This window comes from Labeo rohita, chromosome 4 (genome assembly GCF_022985175.1).
Source record: "Labeo rohita strain BAU-BD-2019 chromosome 4, IGBB_LRoh.1.0, whole genome shotgun sequence".
Lineage (NCBI taxonomy): Eukaryota > Metazoa > Chordata > Actinopteri > Cypriniformes > Cyprinidae > Labeo > Labeo rohita.
This window is the reverse complement of record NC_066872.1, coordinates 40,776,574-40,798,443: the sequence shown is the minus strand read 5'-3', so window position 1 is coordinate 40,798,443 and position 21,870 is coordinate 40,776,574. Positions and strand designations below refer to the sequence as shown.

General features: G+C 34.1%; 1 protein-coding gene across 1 annotated transcript in view; it reads right to left on the bottom strand.

Moving 5' to 3' along the window:
• Positions 1 to 5,579: 5,579 nt before the first annotated feature.
• The window catches only part of wnk1b (WNK lysine deficient protein kinase 1b), an 89,886-nt gene continuing 73,595 nt past the window's right edge, over positions 5,580 to 21,870 (bottom strand). The window contains 7 exon segments of the mRNA XM_051106938.1: positions 5,580 to 9,137; positions 11,106 to 11,311; positions 15,033 to 15,074; positions 17,557 to 17,649; positions 20,051 to 20,183; positions 20,185 to 20,252; positions 21,626 to 21,828. Of these exon segments, the coding sequence (XP_050962895.1) occupies positions 8,793 to 9,137; positions 11,106 to 11,311; positions 15,033 to 15,074; positions 17,557 to 17,649; positions 20,051 to 20,183; positions 20,185 to 20,252; positions 21,626 to 21,828 (1,090 nt within the window). The 3' untranslated portion in view covers positions 5,580 to 8,792.

The window sequence follows — 21,870 nt, the reverse complement described above, 5'->3', positions numbered from 1 at the left end:
TCATTATTACATCCAACAACACAACATCTCAATCGCTCAATCTGAGATATTCTTGTCTAACTTACATCCCTGCTCCAGCATCAAAACATGGAAAATTACTGGACTGTTACAGCTGGTCTGAGGTAAGACGCTCATGTCAATCAACGTCGATTTGAAAAAGGGGATATTATTTTTACAGATTAATTAAAAAACACTGCATGGATTTTTATCATTATAGGGTAGATTTGTACATACACTGCCAACACACATTAATGTTTCAAACAACATGAAAAAGTGAACTTAGCACCCGATGACCCCTTTAAAGTCCCTACTGCCTGATAAGGCAGCGAGGCAGCAAGTCAGCTGACTAGGCTTTCGGACGCAGACAATATATTTTAAATAAACCTATTGCAATTTATTTGGGTAGTTTTATGTTATAAAAGTGAGTTGACATACATGTTTTTATAGAGCAGCTGTCAATGTGCCGGGTGTGTTCAGCAAAAGTAAATATTTTAAAATTATTATACATTTTTCATTGGCGGGGACTTTCCCAGGCAAGGTATCTCAGCAAAGTTGACTATAGCTAAAATCTAATTCTTTGTCATCTAAGGTTAATGGTATTTATTTATTTTTTTTTTTATTTTTTTTTTGATTATTGATTTTATTATTATTTTTATGATTATTCTACTTCCTTTTATGTAAAGCACTTTGAATTACCTCTGTGTATGAAATGTGCTATATAAATAAACTTGCCTTGCCTTGCCTTGCCTAAACAATACAGTGCAGTATGCACTCAGTCAACAGTGTTGTTTTTCAAATTATGACATATAAAAACAAAACATTTCAAATAAAAACATTACTTTTGGTATGTAACTAAGATGGTATACTTCTCTTCACAGATCTGTGAAGAGTTTCTGAGAATCAGTGGCATATCACTTGAGAGAAAGGAGAGAAGTGGCCCTGAGACGCCTAATTGAGTACATGGAGGAGAGACAGGAAGACCTTATCGGTGTCCACCATGTATGTACTGGGCTTAAAGCTACTTGACTATTTTTCTGTCTGTGATGATATGGGGTAATTACATTTGCTCTTGAAAGATATTTAAACTCTGTAGCTTAATAAACAGTAATGTGATGACCAATCAGGTACAAGCAAGGACAATCGCATTGTTTTATTGTAATGCGTCCTTTGAAGCAGACAACATTCATGCTACAGTAGATCATGATAGTATAATACTCAAAACTGGTGTATACCTTTGAGATATTTCAAAGGCTCTTTGTGGGATTGGACCCCATGCATTCTTAAAAATAATAGTTGTTCAAAATATACAAATACTGTAATCATTTATGCAGTTCCAGTGTGATACAATGTGATGTTATGGCTCAAATTTACCTTTATCTAAACATTGCAGATTGGGCTGTTTGGATATTTCACTTTACTGTTCAGAACAGGTTGAAAATACACTTACTGTACACAGTGTTTGTTTTATATTATTGTGTACATGTGTAGCCACATTTATTGGTTGTTTTGTAGTCCCTGTTAAAAGTGACACTGGGTGACATTGAACAAATGTTATTGTTTTCCCATCTTTTTCTTCTTCAATTTAATTTGTAATTGTTATTGACAAAGTCTGCTTATGTAAAGTTAATCACTGTAGTACTTAGACTATATAGCCATTTCAATTTTTTTTTTCTGAGGTTATAGGCAGGACTCAATTAAAATGTTTATTCACATATGATTATGTTAATTTTACTAAGAACATAAACGTCATAAAACCCAATTAAAATGAGTACAGGTTACTTGTAGCAATCCATAAATAAGCTACCTGTACCAAGAAAAGTAGGTTTATCTAACTGAGTAATACTAGTACTATTAGTTAACTCAGCTTGATTTTGTTGGGTTTGTATTAAGTAATGTTACAGTGTTTATTATACTTAAAAAAAGGCTGCAAGTTGACTCAACTTAAAACATCCAGTGCAGCCACTTGCCTCATTTTTTATAAGTTAGTTCTAGGTATTACTTTTTACAGTGTATCAGAGAGTAATAAAGTGTCTTGTTTTGTATGATATACACACTGTAATTTTTATCAATCTATTTCTTATTCCATCTATGGTAAAAATGAATGGTCTAACATTGAATTAAACATTTTTTTAAAACCTTGTGCACTGTCTATATCCAAAAGGTGTATCTTTAAAAATAAACTATCCACTTGTTGCTTACACTGGGACTTTCTGATATCTGTACAAAGACACGGACGAGCTGTTTAAACCAAACGCGCCAAATCAAACATATAATGAGGCTATGAAGCTGTAAGGATGTTTTAATGGTACAAAGCCCTCCTATATGCCAAAAGATCTAGGCAAATTTGATTTCTCATGTCATGACCCCTTTAAATATTCACTTTGTTATCACCAAAGCTTGTTATATTATGTTGTAGATCAGATTAAACCATTATGCTGCCCCAGAAGCATGTCCAAAATCAGTTTCATGAGGTACCTTAAATGCAGTAAAAGTCAGTTTAATCAGCTCTTTTTTTAAAAATTCTTAGTATAAAAGTCACAATGGGCAGATAAACTAGCAATTCTGAGAAGAAAAAAAATAATTGTGAGATATGAACATGCTATTGCGAGTTATAAAGTTTGAAATGTCAGATCTGCACTTAGAAAAAAAAATGTAGTTTTTTAATTCCACGGCAGAAACAAGCTGTCATTGTTCTTTACTCTGAACAGCCTGACAAACTTTATTTCCACCATTAAGTGAGAAACAGAGACAACCGCGATTAAAGACTTTTTTTATTAGCATCTTTTGTTAGTGAACAGACTAAAATATTTAGATTTTGATGAACACATATCATTGCAAAACAGTCTACTTTTCAACATTATTATATCAGGCTTGTTACAGTGGAGGTTTGTTTTAAAGCAGCTTTACAAAATGCTGGCATGGAACAAACCTGTAAAACAGCTTTACAAATACCTGACCGCTTCAAAACTGTAATACAGGGCTCCATTTTTCAGTTTACAAGTACCGGTGGAAGACTCATATTTCACCTTTCTTACACAAACGCCCAGGAAATCATCAAAATTCAGGTCTTTGTCCCACACCTGAAATACCAGATCATCCTTTGCTTCGCAATTTGGGAAGTTGAACTCTGCAGACCATGAAGGATTGGCACTATCCCGGCGAAATTCTGTCTGTCCTCCAGAAGTGGCGCCACACGAGACCTTGACATATGGATCAGGATCGTTTCCGGCCGGATCACCGGTGAGGTCCCTGGCGTGTAAGTCAAACACCCGAACAGCAGCACTGGCAAAGTTCAGCTGAGACGCCAGCATCAGCACAGTCAGAGACACCAGCCAAAGATGATCAAACACTGCCATGGCTGTGAAAAATATACATGTTCAGTTATAAAGATAAAACACAAATGTTGAAAAGTGTCAAGAAGCTGAGATGAGATTCATTGTTAAAGATGCCTTACCTTGCTTGTATTAGATTCTGTACGAATGCTTTGTGATCCTCAGCCTCTCATATAAAGCCGGTACCATCTTCCAGTAGGCACTCAGGTGCTTAAATATCATGTTAAGTTTCTATGTTTCTATGTTGGCCTGTTTACCCGTCAAGCTGCCAAGAACAGTGGTGTGTGTGTTCCAAAATGTGGAGGCAAAGTCCTCAAAGTTTTTTTTTTGTTTGTTTGTTTGTTTTTTTGTCCCAGTCACATTTTCTCAGTTAAATAAACAGTACTTAGACTATCAGTAAAAGTAAACAACAACAAAAACAATTCTATTTTATATTTTTACATAAATGAGCCAAGTATGACTCTCATCAAGTTAGTATTACTAATTAGTAGTATTAGTATAGGCTTAGTACATTTATTCCTAAACAATACCTCAAGGCAGTAACAATGTAAACAACACATTTTATTTGTTAACTTATGTTCCACTATTCTATTTAACAGTAAATTTGAACTATTTTGTAATTTTTCAGATCACCAGTCATCAAAGCTTGATAAATATTGATCACAGACACAGGGATTTACTTTAAATTTCATCAAGCTGATTACTCACTAAGTAAAAAACCCTCACAGATCATGTTTTCACGACATTTCAAGTCTTATTTTGACGTGGCTATATCTAAGTGTGAGAGTTGTTTACTTACGTTTTTAATTAGTCTTCCCACTAATGCAGTTATAATGCAATGTTTCTTTAGAAAATACAATTTTTAATGTTGTTTTGCAATATTGGCGTTGTTTTATTTTTGTACTACAAATTTTTTTCGCATCCAGTTTTTTGAGGAGACACTGCCACCCTTGCCTCCCCATTGAAATCACCTTATTGTATCCCAAGTTAAAATCATGATTATTATTTAAAAAAAAAAAAAAAAAAAAAAAAAAAACTTCATGTGGGTTTGTTTGTGACAATCTGAAAAGACACGGAACTGCAATGAACTCAACTGACTGATTGCTTGTCAGGCTCAGAATTCAATACGTCACGTATGAAGAAAAGTTAAGACACATAATGCACGTTCACATTTAGGAGGACAGTGCAGAGTGCATGTACACACGTGAAAGTACAGAGTACGTCACTCACCTTCAAACAGGATCACAACCAGCTGAAGATTTAGTACCATCACGAAACACGCAATTCACATCAGTATCCTCATGTTACACAATTCAACCAAACTTTCAACCAAAACAACTCGTCATTCTCTGTCTACATCACATGCAGGTTGGCTAGTATGAACAAAAATTACTGAACATATAGTATATGTGACCCTGTCTTAAGTAGCACGGGTATATTTGTAGCAGTAGCCAAAAATACATCATATGGGTCAAACTTATCAGTTTTTTTCTTTTATACCAAAAATCATTAGGATATTAAGTAAAGATCATGTTCCATTTATTTTCCCAACGTAAATATATCAAAACTTAATTTTTTACTAATAATATGCATTGCTAAGAGCTTCATTTGGACAACTTTAAGGGTGATTTTCTCAATAATACTACCCTAACCATACATCAACGGAAAGCTTAATTATTCATTCAGCTTTAAGATTATGTAAAAAATTAAATTTTGACAAATTGATCATTATGACTGGTTTTGTGGTCCAGGTTCACATATGACATATTTAAAGGTGGGTACAAACTATGTGTGTATGGTATGACAGAGCAGCTGATCTTAAATGCACTTAAAGGGGTAGTTCACCCAAAAATGGAAAAAACAAACAAACAAACAAACAAAAAATTTACTTACCATGAAGCCAACTTAGGTGTATGTGAGGTTTTTTTTTTGTTTATTTCGGATAAAAACAAACTGAAAAAAATCATGAAAAAATATCCTGGCTCTTTTGAGCTATATAATGGCAGTGAATGGATGTTGAAATTCTGAAGTCCAATAAAATGCATCCATCCATCATAAAAAGGTTAATAAATGCCTTCTGAAGTGAATTTGTGCATCTGTGTAAGAAAAATATCCATATTTAAAACTTCTGGTAACTGGTGTAGCATAAGCTTAGTTTTTGGGTTAACCATCCCTTTAAGAACCATTATTCACACATGCATAATAACTAATCCAGCATCCATTGTGAATTGAGACGCAGAGGCAAGCTTAATTTATTTAAATGACTTTTATTAAGTTTACAAATAGGGTAACAAATGCTGTTTTATTGGAGCGCAAAGCGCAGTTTTATACGAAGCTTGAACATCCTATACTTAGTGCAAAACATACAGTTAAACATTGCCGATGATTCCCTACATGTTTTTGTTTGGTTTTCATTTTAAGTAACTCTTTTAACATTTTGTACAATGTTAAATATCATACGGAGAAGAAAAAAAAGAACACTGAATGAAAGTCGCCAGAGGAAATCTAGAGACTCAAAAGACAGCAAAACAAGCGGATCAGATAGTAGTACAAAACAAAATAACTTAATGACAGGTCAGTAGCATTAAGTAAACATTGTTCTGTTGTATTTCTTTCCACAGGAGAGCGACTAGAAAAGAGGGTTTCATTCACTAAGATACGTTTCGAGTGAGTTTGTGTGCATTCTCTGTAACTAAAATCCCATGCAAAAGAAAAAAAAAAACATTGTTTTTTTTGTTGTTTTCATCATAAACTGAATGTCTAACGCTGCTGAATGGCTCGTTCGCGCATCAGCACGCTACAAACGCTTTTTTTTTTTTTTCAAAGCAAAGTGAACGATAAACAAAAAAAAGTTTTTATTTTCCAAGGTGCTGAATCATTTACATCAGAGGTCAGAGGTGAATCTCGTTTAACGTTGTACGTCCTGCACTGCAGTTACAATTAGCGCCCTCTATGGTCAAACAGGAGGACCTGTTTCTTACAGCGAGAGCAAATTAACACTTGCGTCATATCTGGAACAGGGACATGGCACTCCGAAGGTAGTACTACACAGATTTCATTAGTCTGAACACTGAGCAGTTTGGACCTCTTTGTTAAAGACCTTATGATGTGTTCACAGTTTAAACAAACGGAACGACAAAGTGGGTAAAAAACGAGCCGTCAACAGGTAAAGCGTTGTGTACAAAGCAAGAGATAAAGGTAAAACGATCGTTTTTTTAAATACAGAGAGTCAGAATCTAAACTATGCAGTTGACCTATAGTGAATTTCCTGTACCAGACGAAGCACACTAAGCAGTAACGAGTTGTAATCTAAGTCTGTTCAGTAGTTAAGGTGATGTGAGCATCTCCACTACGTTTTTGTACCCCAAACAAAATGCTCTAAGGATCTGTACATTTGTTTCTGATGAATCAGATCTGTTCTCACTGCAAGTCTAGTATTTTTTGAACAAACCAAAGCATTTACAAGAGTGATTCGACTGACTGCTACAAAAGAGATAGAGCTACTGATCTGCCATAAAACCGAAGGCCATTGCCAGTACAGTGACTTGAGAACGTGCACGGGCAGTGAAAGTTAAAAAGCGGATTGAATCTTCACGAGTGCTGTTTTGGCAGAAAGTGGCGTTCTTGTGTCAGTGAGGATTGCTAACTATCGTTTCCCCCTACAACCTTTCTGATCCTCATTACACTAAATAACTCAAAAGTGTCTCTTTACTCACACACGAAGAGGATTTGACGCTGGATGGCGTCAAAACCAATTAAGCAGTGTTGGAAAAACATCTAAGCTGTTGGTGGTTCTGAAATACTTACAACATACTGTCCCACTCGTACTAACTTTCCTCGTCCTGCCTTTCTATCTGAGCCAATCCCTCCTCACCTTCACAAGAAGCGCTCACGCCGTTTAAGAGTCCATCTAGAAAAACAAAGACACCGTGGTTGTCGAAAAGCAGTTGAAATGACTCGTCCATGCGCTGATGATAGGCACACTTACACTTGCATACTAAGGTAGTATTCTTCACAGCCTCTGAATGTGATATAATGGCTGGATTGGTGTTAGCGCACCTTACATATGAAGCTTTCTCCGACTAGGACTGCCATCAAATGGTTTCAGTCATAGGCGATTCAAAACGGCAACCTTGTTCATGTAATATATTAATATTCACCCTCTGTGAAGTCCGAAGACCAGCACTCCTTATATATCAAACCCCAAAGCAAAAAAAAATAACGCAAGGCACTAGAATCGTCAGAAAGCTCATTGGGCGAAGAGGGAAAGATTTGTTTCTTCAAGTACATTAATTGAATTCATTTTACATTCACATTTATCTAATATAAAGAAAGTACAAAGGGGAAAAAAAGGGTTAAAGTGTCTCCAATAAAGATGTGAATAACGAAATAGCTAGCCTTACATCTCATGAACGCTAATATCCAAAACCCTCGAAAAATTCATGTCTTTCTTTTTTTTGTCTACTTTCTTTTTATCTAATGTTGTCCAACAACATTTATAATAATCACAGTGTTTCAACATCAAAAACTGATGAGTAAATACAGGTCCATACAGAACACGACTTCTTATTTGAATGTCTCGATCAAACTATCGCGAGAGGCCCCTAATGCTGCCATGATTAGAAAAAGCTGATTTAAAGCTCCACAGGCCTCCAAGGCGACCAATCCCGTATCCAATCCCCAATTTTCTAACATGTCACCTTGCGGTGTGGCCCAATGAGAAAAACGGAGGACGGTATGAGTGTGAACGTGCTGCAAAGCATGCTGGGAGGCATGCTGAAGCTTCGGCGGCAGCTGAAAGGCCTCTGAAAAAAAAATGTCCCTAACATTCTGCTACACAAGGCCGGCTTGAAAGACATAGGGAAGAAAAAACCAAACTGACCAACCAACCAAACGAATGAAATAACCCTCATAACCCAATTTAAAAACAAAGGAAATCTGTACATGGATTTAGTCATTTTATCTAATGAAGGCCACTTCCTGTGTTTTAAAATGGGCTTTTTTCTACCTTTGTAATTATTGCATTATTCCATGGCATTGCAGCAGAGGGTTTAGGGCAAGAGGGGAACAAGGACACTAGCTCACCGTCACCCACCCGATCCTCCGTTTGCTGACGTGCTTGATGTGTGAATTTATCAGGAGGATATACATATGGATACCGGTGGCATTCATTCCATTATAGGTCAGCAAACCTCTAGTCGAACCCCTTGATGAATGTTTGGGGCTGGGTGGTGAAGGATGCCATCACTACACACCTTAATAAAAATGATCACACCTTCTTTGGCCACGTAACATTGCACACAAGCAACCGTTGTTTTTATTTTCGTCGTTGTGCATCATTCCCGTGGCGTATCTGTGAGCATGCAGTAGGATTCTGGTGTTAAACAGAATCTCTGCAATGCAATCAAACACTTGCCCCCACTTGAGAGTTATTTAGGCCTGGCACGGCTAGGCCCTGCCCTACGTGGTCTTCAGGTTGGGTCCACCCGGGTGGCTGACTGACTTTTGCAAAGTGCTGATGTGGAAGGTCTGTAAAGGGGTCGGAACCTGGGGGTATTGTCCCAGGGGTTGCGAGGTGGCCAGAAGACCGGCCTGGGTGTGCGCGGCCGAACCGGCCCACTGGGCGCTGTAAGGTGCGGAGGGGTAGCCGTACTGTGGCGTGGGACACAGGGAGCCCTTCCGGGCCCCCAGAGAGGTAGCGGGAGTGTTGGGCATGGGCGGGTGGCCGCTCAGAGTCGAAGCGATGCTTGGGCACAGCTGCCCCGGAGCAGAGTACTTACGGCCCATATTGGTAGGAGGAATCATCTGAGAAAAGATTAAAGAAAGACGTTTAGAGTACTTAGAGCTGGGATTCTCAACTCTGGCTCTTGAGGTCCAATTTTCTGTTGAGATTTTCTTAAGCTTCAACTTTAATCAAAATCACCTGCTTGTAACTTTCTAGTAGGGGTGTGTGCTATATGTGACCCTGAACCGCAAAACCAGTCATAAGGGTACATTTTTGGAAATTGAGATTTATACATCATCTGAGAGTTGAACAAATTTGCTTTCCGTTGATCTGAGGGGGCAAAAAAAAAAAAAAAAAAAAAAAAATTCAAAATATTGAGAAAATCACCTTTAAAGTTATCCAAATGAAGTTTTTAGCGATGCATATTACTAATAAAAAATTTAGTTTTGATATAATTATGGTAGGAAATTTACAAAATATCTTAAATTAAGTTCTGATATAATTACGGTTGGAAATTTACAAAATATCTTCATGGAACATGATCTTTACTTAATATCCCAATGATTTTTGGCACAGAAGAAAAATCAGTAATTTTGACCCATACAATGTATTTTTGGCTATTGCTACAAATATACCCATGCTACTTATGACTGCTTTTGTGGTCCAGGGTCAAATAATTCATCTACGATAATATTGTAATTGTTGTTTAAACAATATGCAATTTGACATTACCAAGTTTATTGCAGAAACCTTACAAAAAGACACAAAAGCTGTCATGACGGCCAAATCTTTTCATGTTCTTCATATTCTGTGCAGTGATTAGTTTGTAGGAGTAACAGAAAGGAACTTTTCCACTAATATTAAATTGATTTTTGCCTTTCATGGGCATTTTTACCTTTACAAGGCTACTTTTTCAAACCTAACTAAATGTATGCATCATCTTTTGTGTCAAATTGTTAAATTGAATCATTACATTTGAATAGTAAGATACTATATGGCTGTTACCAATCAAATAAAATCAATATCAACAAAATTTGTTTGCAATGCAGAGGTGGCACACAATCTGCATCTGAAGTGGCATTTAGATGCATTTACACAGAACAAAAGCAATGTGCACGAGCACATTTAGAGTTCATGCTTTCACTGTGTAATTTAGTCTATTAAAATACATTTAGAATTCCCCCGAAATTCAAGATAAGGGGGCAAATGTGCCCCCGTATGACTTGTATATGTTTTTTATATTTATATAATTGGATGTAGCAAACATTACACAAAAAGTACATTTTTTTACCCAAATATTAGTATGATTTTAAATGTGATATTGATTTTATGAACCAATAAACTCAACACTCTTGCAAACAAACAAATTTTATATAAATATTAAATCGACTAACATTTTTGACACAAGTTGCTGTTTTCGCCGTATTTTGTCAATGAAAATAGTTTCAAAATAGTTTCAGTGCCAAAGCACTGTTTTGCCTCTCTGAGCAAGACACAACAGTGTTTCATTACTAAATCATTCAGACATTTGAACGAATCAGTTGAATGATTGATTCAACGACTCATCAATGTCAATTTTAGGTTCATATTTAAAGTATATGTTCCCCTTTTATCCACAAATATCACTACTGGACCCTTTATTTTTAAAACATCAAACTATTATTTTTACATTTGTGCAGGTTAAATGCATTTATGTCCTGCAATTAGGTTTAAAAAATGGCCTTGTAAAGGTAAAAATGCATATGAAAGGTAAAGATCTATTTAAACTTATTGGAAAAGTTAATTTCTGTTATTCCTGCTAATGACACAGAATATGAAGAAAATCAAAAGCTTTGGCAGTCAGCTGTAAACTCAGCAAAATATCATCTAATTATCATAGAGATATCATTTTTTGTCATTATTGCACACCCCTATTTTCTAGTAGACCTTTATTAGCTTGTAAACTCTGCAGGAAAGTGAACCTTGAAGGGCCTAAAAGTTGAGAGCTCCTGATTTAGACGCTCAGTTTCAACTAAGATAGTCTGAGTTTCTCCAGAACAAGGTCTTACTTCGTAGCTGTGGCCCTGAGGAGCCACCTGTTGTTGGTGCTTGGAGCCTCTCTTGCCCTGCGACAGGTTCATAGCGTCCCTGGCCCAGTTGTCCACCAATTTGTGCAGCTCGTCTGTGAACATGCCCTTGCAGCTCTGGGACTGAGAGACGGGTGGCTGGTTTTGATTCTGAATGGTTCCCGCCACCGTGTTGGTGCTGCTCGTCCCTGAGCGGAGAGAAAGAGAGGAAGAGAGAAGACGATCGTAAAAAGGAAGTCAGTCCAGTATGCGTCACACTGAAACAGCTGATACAATCTGAAGCCCACAGACTATATTAATGTGTGTATATTTTCATATACAGTTCCTCTCATTAGATTACATACGCCTTATGTAATCTGCAAAATGTCTGATTTAAAAATAAGAGATCTTTTTTTTTTTTTTTAGTTAGTTCTGCCCTAGTCTGACCTGATTCTGAACTATTTGATGTAAGATTTTTTTTAAAATGTCATGAGAATCAAAAGTGATGTTTAAAATCTAATTTTAATTTGAAAAAGGCAGATTTACATGACATTGAGAATCAAGTGTGATTTTAGAATGTTGTATTCAAAATCTAATTTTAATTAAAAAAAGGCAGATTTTACATGACATGGAAATCAAGTGTGATTTTAGAATGTTGCATTCAAAATCTAATTTTAATTTGAAAAAGAGAGATTTTAAATGACATGAGAATCAAGTGTGATTTTAGAATGTTGCATTCGAAATGTAATTTTAATTTGAAAAAAGGCAGATTTTAAATGACATTAGAATCAAGTATGATTTTAGAATACTGCATTCAAAATCTAATTTTAATTTGAAAAAGGGAGATTTTAAATGACATGAGAATCAAGTGTGATTTTAGAATGTTGCATTCGAAATGTAATTTTAATTTGAAAAAAAGGCAGATTTTAAATGACATGAGAATCAAATGTGATATTTAGAATATTGCATTTAAAAACTAATTTAAATTTGAAAAAATAAAAAAGTAAATAAAATCTTCTGAAAATAAATTAAAAAATAAAGTTGCTGACAGTAAAAACAAGACATTTAAAATATAGAGGAGCATTTTGAGAACCAAAGGGGTTTGAAAATGAACAATTATTTAATTTCAGTTACGAATATACTAAAATAACTTATGCAGGTTCTTCAAGACAAGGCTAAATAAAAAATCTTTTTTTTTTAATTTCAATCGTTTCAAACATATTACAGATTACATAAAGGGTATGTAAACCTAAGAGGACAACTGTACATTTAATATCATGTGTATACAAAAAAGTCATGGCAGTGAGGCCCTATCGAGCACCTGGGCATCCGCTCTGAGGCTAAAGTGACACTTTTATCACTGTGACTCCAGCCTGCAAAACAGGTCACGAAGACAGTATTAAAACACCATCTCTGGCTTTCCATCGGTGCATGAACCTAGTGCTTCGCATCTGCCTGGGCTTCATTATCATGCTTGCCATGGTGGTTTTTATTGCAACACAAGAGGGAGCAAAAGGGTGGTGAAATGGAAATGGATTCACCATGAGCTCCAGTATTAGAATACACTGCACTGCAATGTCTCAAAATTCATGGAGGCTAACAATATGAAACTTCCAACACCTACCACTTAAAAGCGTAGTAAAATTGATTAGTACCATTAGCTAAACTAGGACTTGTCAGAACATTAATATAAGCCTCTTTATGAAAAACAAAGCATTGCAGTGAGGATTACGTGGTACGTTTTTACAAAAAAGCTTTTTTATTGAGCAGTTAATGTGAAGCAAGATGAGTGGAAATGCCTCAGCTCCTTCGTAAGACTCATCACTGTCATGACTACGAGATAACGGCCTTTAAACATGCTGATTGGTTCGTTTATCTACACATATCTGTCGAGGAACAAAGAGCTGATGCATTTGAACAATAGACTGTAAGTCAAAAATAAAGCTGATGGGGGAAAAAAACAAATTTTTCTAAATCAAATCTTGCACAGTTAAATACAAACGGCACAAATATCTTGCCAACTATCCAAGGCAGCCATCCGGCGACACAGATATGACCTGTTAGGATGGCAAACACAGCCCCTCCAGAATGCAGCAACATAAAAGAACAACACATTGGGCCAAGACTGAAGCACCGAAATGAATTCTGGGCGACGTAGTCCAGAGTAAGCCATGCTTTGAAAGAAAGCTACTCCTTTTCCACCATGCTGGTGCTGGTTTGGCCTGGTTTCATGCATTACATACATTGTGGTCGGTGCTGTTAGTTTATACATAAAAATAATTATATTGCTACAAAAGATTTCTGAAACAGTATCCAACCTTTTAATCACAATTAAAATGTTTTTTTTTTTTTTTTTTTTTGCCATTGTGGAATTGTCTGAATTAAAATTAAGCAAACCTTTACTCAATTTTAAGTACCGTAATGCAAAAAAATAAAAATAAATAATAATAAAAAAATAAAAAATAAATAAAAATCTCATAGTCAATATTATAATGTGTAAAAATAGTTTAATTTATATAAATTGATATGATAATGATTTCATTTAAATTTAAGTATTTATGCATCATGGTAGTATTTATTATATACTATTTAATTTAATTTTTATTAATTAAACATTAATTTACATGTAATATTCATATAAATATATATTATAAATCTATAAATAATGTGCCCTGACAGGATTATTTACATTTAATAATTTGTTTATTTTATTTTAGTATTTATTATACTGAATTTAAGTTACATTTTATTAAACATTAATTAACATTTAATATTCATATAAACATACATTATAAATCTAAAAATGATGTGTTTCGACATAATTATTTACATTTAATAATTTTTATTTTATTTTAGTATTTATTATACTGAATTTAAGCTATTTAAACATTAAGTTGATTAAACATTAATTTACATTTAATATTTATATAAAAATTAAAAATTTTTAAAAAATATGCCCAGACAGGATTATTTACATTTAATATTTCTTATTTTATTTTTTAAAATAATTTTTTTTCGGCACAAAAGAGATTTTTAACAAAATATTCTTATAAATTTATTACAAAACATTTTAAGAGTATTCTGAACTTTCTATTCGTCAAATAATTTGAAATTGTAATTGCACAACTCTACTGTATTTATAATCAAATTAGCTTAAGAAACCTCTTTTAATCATAAAAAAATTGTGGATGTTACAATATCCATTAAACTTGAATACAGATTTGGCCAAAAAAAAAAAAGTTTCACTAGCCAAGCACCAGCACCACCTGGTGGAAAAGGGGTAAGGGAGAGGTGGACGCTCCACATACAGCTTGACTTCAGCATTTACTGGATGACTTCCATTCACTTTATTCAGTACTGGAGGATCCCCGAATGCTCTTTGTAAAAACCTACCTTTCTGTGTGAAAATGTGAGCTGTATTCCCTCAATACGGTGGCTTGTGCATTGGATAGTGATTAAGCCTTGTGCACAGTGAAGGGGAAAAATCATCCAGGCCTCATTAGACCCTTGTAATGGGTGAAAAACTCCATCCAAACAGGATGAGGTCGATGTGCAATAAGCGGGATGAGTCTTCAGGGGATCAAGGAAGAGTGCAGAAGGCAGTCTGGGCCTTCAAATAATGGGATGAGCGCTCAGACGGGTCCATTTAGAGCGCATTAGTCAGTCTGCTGGCGTCGAGGCGTTTATCGAGAGCGATTTTCGATTCGGTTTCAAATTTAGGGCGGCGTGTATGTGCGAGAGTGAAAACACACGTGACATGCCACACTTATAAACACATGAATGGGTCATCACAGGAACGAAATGCTCAAGTCAGCCTGAGAGCTTAGCGGGGAAAACCAGCTTCAGCAGGCCACAGGACATGAAGCGAGAGGTGACGACAGGAAAGAGAGGGAAGGAGGAGTGGGAGGATGTAAAAAAAGAGATAATTACTACAGAGTTGGTTGCAGGGGCACACTTTTTTCACCATCTTCCCTGAAGCATGGAGAGAACGGTGGGATTGGAGAGAATCAGTGTTACAGAAACTCCACAACCAACACAGTGCATTATGGGAGTGTATCAGAACATGCTTGTCTAAAACTTTAAATCAAGTCCTGATGGCTGTTTGTGAAGGTGGGGTGAGCGGAGGAAGGTTCACGTGTGATTGTGACTATCAGGGTGTTTTAACATTGCTAAAAACAATAAGATTGCAAAGGAGGAAGACTGTGCTCATGTGAAATGATGTGTGAAAGTACCTGCGCTGAGGGTCGTGAAATCTCTTTTTTTAATAAGGAAATATTCATCAGATTGTAAGACAGATGCAGTGACTTGCTTAGTTTAGAGAAGTATTAGTCACTGTGTCAGTTCACTCCTTTTAAGAGATTTAATTATGTAAATAATATGAGGAAATGAAAATAGTAAGTTGCAGGTTCACACCGCATGTGTCAGAAAAGTAACAGCCAATCAATACTGAAAAACATGAGCCATACAGGAATATATCATTATATGATAATGCTATAAGGCTAATAATTTACAATAAAGTATCATTCGTATTTGCATTATAGTAGGCATCATGAACTAACAATCTAATTGTAAACGTATTAATTATAATACGTAATAATTATTTATTAATAATAAATAATTAATATAAAAATATTAAGCTTTAAAAACAAACAGAAATGAGAAATGTTGCTTTGGCTAAGATGACTTGCACTGAAACAGCCAACAATAAATTAAAGCAGAAATCTAAAATAAATATTAAATATAATTATACATCACAATAATAAAATATTATATATTATAAATATAAAGCAAATATTAAATATATATATTTTAGTAACTGAAAAAGGTTAAAATATAAAACTATATCATTAGTAAAACTTAATACAAAATTTAAATTATATAATTAATTAATATATAAGCAGTTAATACAGTATTAAAATATTAAACATTAAAAAGTTAGAAACGTTGCTTTCGCTAAGATTACTTAAACTGAAAAACAAAAATTAAAGCAGAAAAATAAAATAAATATTAAATATAATTATATCACAATATTAAAATATATATTATAACTATAAATTAAATATTGAATATATTTTTTGGTAACTGAAAAAAGTTAGAATATAAAACTACATTTTAATTAATATTAATATAAATTAAAATTATTTAATTAATATAAAACATTAATATGCAATAGTTAATACAAAAATATTAAACTCAAACAGAAATTAGTAATGTTGCTTTGACTAAGATTGTTTAAATAAAAAAAACTGTAAATTGAAGTAGAAATACAAAATAAATATTAAACAATTATATTATAAAAACAATCACAATCACAATATAACAATCACAATATAAAAATATTATATATTATAAATATAAATTATTAAATATATTTTTGGTGATAAAAAAACTTTTTAATTAATATGAATTATGTAAATTATATAATTAATATAAAAATATGTATATAAAATAATTAATATAAAAATATTAAACTGAAAAAAACATTACATTAAAGTAGAAATATAAAATAAAACTTAAATATAAATCACAAATTATAATTACATAGCACATTAAAATACATTATTATATATTATAACTATAAATATTAAATATATTACAAATAAATAAAAACAAATAAAAATGACAAATACATACAATTAAAATTTAATTTTAAAAATTAAATTAAAACAAATTAAAATTAAAACCAAAAAAGTAATTCAAAATATGAATACATATTTTAATAGTATATTAATAATACTAAAATAACACTAACAATAAGCTACACTTCACTGTTAATTCATGTTTTGTTCATAATATATTAACTAATACTGACTTACACAACATAAGTAGAAATTAACACTTACCTATATTAATAAATGATGTTCATTATTAGTTCATGATATCCTTTTTTATTAAGTGATGACAACATTTACAACCTTATTAAGAAGTGCTGCCAATATATGGACGCTGCACATTTAAATTATTAGCTATAATGATAATAATTAGACAAAGTTGTTTATGGCATCCAACCACAAAAAAAGATCTTACTGGATCTTTCAGTATAAATTGCTTAAACTACTTGGGAAGTGCTAAAATACAAGCTGTGTTGCTTTGGGACACTGTCAAATGCAGCACGTTACTCATCTTTTAAATGATTAGTAATTATCTTTAGCAATTCTGACATTTTGTTATGATGTTAAACCAAAGCATATAAGAGGGAAAATATTAAAACTAATAAGACGAATTACAAATGACAAAGTGTTCATTGTGAACACAGTTAAATTAGAAATAATTATCGGACCTCATAGGTTACACTAGTGCATTATGGAATTTGACCGATAAGCGATGAGCACGAGTTGTTCTTAAGATTCATGAGACAATGTCTGAGATGATCAGCCAATCAGAAGGCTTGGCAGCATCAAGAACTAATCACATGACATTGTAGGAAAGAGACAAAAGAAAAAGCGTTACACACAAAGAGCCAAGCAGGGCGTACTCAGAAAACGCGTCCTCCTGCCACCTGGTTTGAAGGTCACTCTCTCCGACCCACAGCTGAACTTTACACAGCCTGTGGTACAAAAAGAGGGAAAGAGAAAGAGAGAGATGGAAAAGAGAAAGAGACAGTGAGAGAGAGAGAGAGAGAGAGAAAGGGAAGAGAGAGATGGAGCAGATAGCAGAGAGAGAGAGAGAGAGAGAAAGGAAACGTACACAAATACACAGTGAGAATGGTCACAGAGGTCAGTAAGCCATGAATTCCTGACAGGTAGAGAGAGTGAAGGAGGTGAAGGAGGGGAGGAGTGGCCCTGGGTGGGTGAGCGACGAGCTGTACGGAGAAGAAGGGGAGGAAAAGCGCCCCCTGGAGGCACAAGCATCAGCCCTGCAGCTCCATACAAACCAAAGCGTGCGTTTTCTCAGATAGGCAAAGCAAATATTCCTATGTTAGAGTCGAGATTCGATTCACCTGCACTACCACAAACAGGGCCAATATATGATCCACCACAAAAATCATAAGAACATTAGAGGGGAAAATAACATTTCTATGACCGCTGGACAAAGGTTTTATCCCATTGTGACATTCTGAAGTTTTCTCCTCAAATTTGGAAGACAGCTGCTTTATGTGACTAAAACATCCAAAAATGATAAAACCTCAAACTGTTATTTAAGAATTGGCGACTCAGTTGCACACTGTGATTTTGTTTTATACAGCGACACATTGCTGCCACACACAATTTTTTTTTTACAGCAATTAAGTTGTAATAACGAGATGTTAAGCCTTTTTTACGACATCTTTTCTCATAATAATGAAATGTTATGTCATTAAAATGACAATTATCTTGTTGAAACAATACCTTTTCTTGACATACAGTGCCAATGTGCTACGGGCAACCCAAGTCTGAATCCCGGCTTAAGGACCTTTCCCGATCCCGCCCCCTTCTCTCCCTCCCACTTCACTTCCTGTCAGCTATGATCTGTCCTATCGTAATAAAGGCCAAGAATAAATCTTAAAAAAAAAAAAAACATATACATATATCTTTTCTCATAGTAACGAGATGTCGTTAAAAGGACAATTATCTTGCTAAAATGGCATCTTTTCTTGTAATAACAAGATGTTTTGTTGTTAAAAATGACACCTTTTCTCGTAAAAATTAGATGCTATGTTGTTAAAACAACAATTATCTTATTAAAATGACATATTTTCTCATAATAAAATGTTATGTCATTAAAATGACAATTATCTTATAAAAACATCTTTGTCGTAATAATGAGATGGTATGTCCTTAAAACTACAACTATCTTGTTAAAACGACATCTTTAAAATGCCGTCTTTTCTCATAATAACGAAATGTTGCTTGTTAAACAACATTTTTTGTCGTAATAAGTTGCTGTCCCGTTAAAACGCAAATTATCTTTGTTAAAACAACATCCTTTCTTGTAATAACGAAATGTTGTTAAAATGACAATTATCTTATTAAAACAACATCTTTTCTCATAATAACTAGATGTTATCTTGTTAAAGCATTTTTGTCATAATGTTATGTTGTTAAACGACAACTTCTCTCGTAATAACGTTATGTTGTTAATACGTCATCTTTTCTCGTAATAATGAAATGTTGTTAAAACAACAATTATCTCATTAAACGACATCTTTTGTCGTAATAAGTTGTTGTGCCGTTAAAATGACAATTATCTTTGTTAAAATGACATCTCATCATAAAATGTTGTCGTTAAAATGACAATTATCTTGTTAAAACGACATCTTTTCTCATAATAACGTGATGTTATGTAATTAAAACCATGTTGCTCGTTAAACGACATCTTTTGTTGTAATAAGTTGCTGTCCCGTTAAAACCACAATTATCTTTGTTAAAACAACACCTTTTCTCGTAATAACAAAATGTTGTTAAAATGACAATTATCTTGTTAAAACTTCATCTTTTCTCATAATAATGAGATGTTATCTCGTTAAAACATTTTTGTCGTAATGAGATGTTCTGTCGTTAAACGACAGCTCTCATAATAACAAGATATGTCATTAATACGAAATGTTTTCTTGCAATAACGAAATGTTGTTGTTAAAACAATTATCTCGATTTTTGTTTTTGAAAATTTTGTTTGAGAAACAGAAAAACGAAAATTAAGCACGTGTCTTTACTGTCTGTTTTAACAATATAACATCTCATTATTATGAGAAAAGGTGTTGTTTTAACGAGAAATATGTTGTTTTAACTACAAAAGATGCCATTGTAATGACATAACATCTCATTATTACGACATAACTGAGTTGAAAAAAATACTGTGTGTGGCAGCAATGCGTCACCATAGTTATAGACCAAAATTGTGAGAATGTTTTTCCTGCTTATTGCTTAGCCCTAATGTAAACTTATCTTGATTACTTTGTGTGTATTTACAAAAAAAAAAGCACAGGGTCAAGCTGAGGGCTGTGATGTGTTAGGTTTCTTTATTTTTACCTTGCGAGGTGACACACAGACTGGGCGCAGAGAGCGTGGCGTCACTGGTGAAAGCGGAGCACAGGTTCTCATTAGAAGGGGAGGGTTTGAAGGACTGGAGCAGAGGGCTGCTCCCCCCATCTATCATCCCCCCCAGGGGCCAGGAAAGCCTGCTGGGGTTGGTACACGGAGGGAGCGCTCTGCGCGGATAAAGTGCTGGTTGCTGTAAGACCACCGACAAAAACACACATACATACAGAAGCGCCGATCAGAGCTGGGACACAAATCACAAACATAGATTTGAAGTCTTGCTGGGGCTGGATTCACAAAAACATTATTAAGAATTGAAATAAGAAGCTTGGTAACAATATTCATCCAAAATGTAAATGGAGATTTTTATTCATTGGAACAGCCAATGGATCCTCAGCAGTGAATGGGTGCCGTCCGAATGAGAGTCCAAAGAGAGAATAAAAACACACTATAATCCAGAAAGTAATCCAATATTGTGATGTTTTTATCAGCTGTTTGGACCCTCATTCTGATGGCACCCATTCACTGCAGAGGATCCAATGGTGAGTGATGTAATGCTAAATTTCTCCAAATCTGTTCCGATTAACTAATCTGTATTTCAGATGACCTGAGGATAATTTTTTTTTTTTTTTTTTTTTTTAGCAAATTTTCATTTTGGGGTGTAATATTCCTTTAAGATGTTCTCGAATATTTTACATTTGACATAATGCCTTTTTTTTCTTAAGAAGAAAATGTAAGCTTTTTTAAATTTAAGAGGATAATACACATTTGTTTTTAAATTAAATTCAAATTTAACTGAATTCAATTCGAAATTTTGAATTAAATTTACGGAATTGAAATGCTTCTTAAGTTTTGTCTATAGGACAATCTTGAACAAAAGATGAGAATATGCTTAATAAATATTGTGTATTCACAAAAACATTTTTTTAACTTCACCCTTAAGTTAGAAAAAGTTACATTTGTTTTTTGAATTAAACTCAAATTTAACTGAATTCAATTCAAAATTCTGAATTTAAATTTATGGAATTTAAATGCTTCTTAAGTTTTGTCTATAGAACAATCTTGACAAAAAACAAGAGAATATGCTTAATAAATACTGTGTATTCCCAAAAACATTTCTTAACTTCACCCTTAAGTTAGAAAAAGTTTTTTTTTTTTTCAATTTAAATTAAAATTTACAGAACTGAAATGGATCTTAAGTTTTGTCTATAGAACAATCTTGACAAAAAAATAAATTTTGTGTATTTCCAAAAACATTTCTTAACTTCACCCTTAAGTTAGAAAACGTTATATTTTTAATTAAATTCAAATTTAACTGAATCCAATTCAAAATTTAAAATTTTAATTTACAGAACTGAAATGCTGCTTAGGTTTTGTCTATAGGACAATCTTGACAAAAAAAAAAGATGAGAATATGCTTAATAAATACTGTGTATTTACAAAAATATTTTTTTAACTTCACTCTTATCCAGAAAATAAGAAGTTAAGAAGAATATCATTCTTAAGAATGTTTTGTGAATCCAACCCCTGATTCGCACAAAAAGGCAAAGCAGAAACGGTGAATACCTGGCTGTACGGGACTCTTGCTGCCCTGTGAGCTACTGCGGCTGGATTTGCTGCTTTTGCTCTTGGTGGGACGTCGCCTGCGGCCAGCTGGGTTCACGACGGGAGGGTTGACCATGGCGGGAGGTGCTTTGCCCAAGCGGGCGAAAAGGGCATCAATCTCTGCCTTCTGCCTGGAGTACAGAGCCTGACTCTCCATCATGTGCCTAGAATGTCACAATTACACCGCATTTTTAACCACTGTCCCA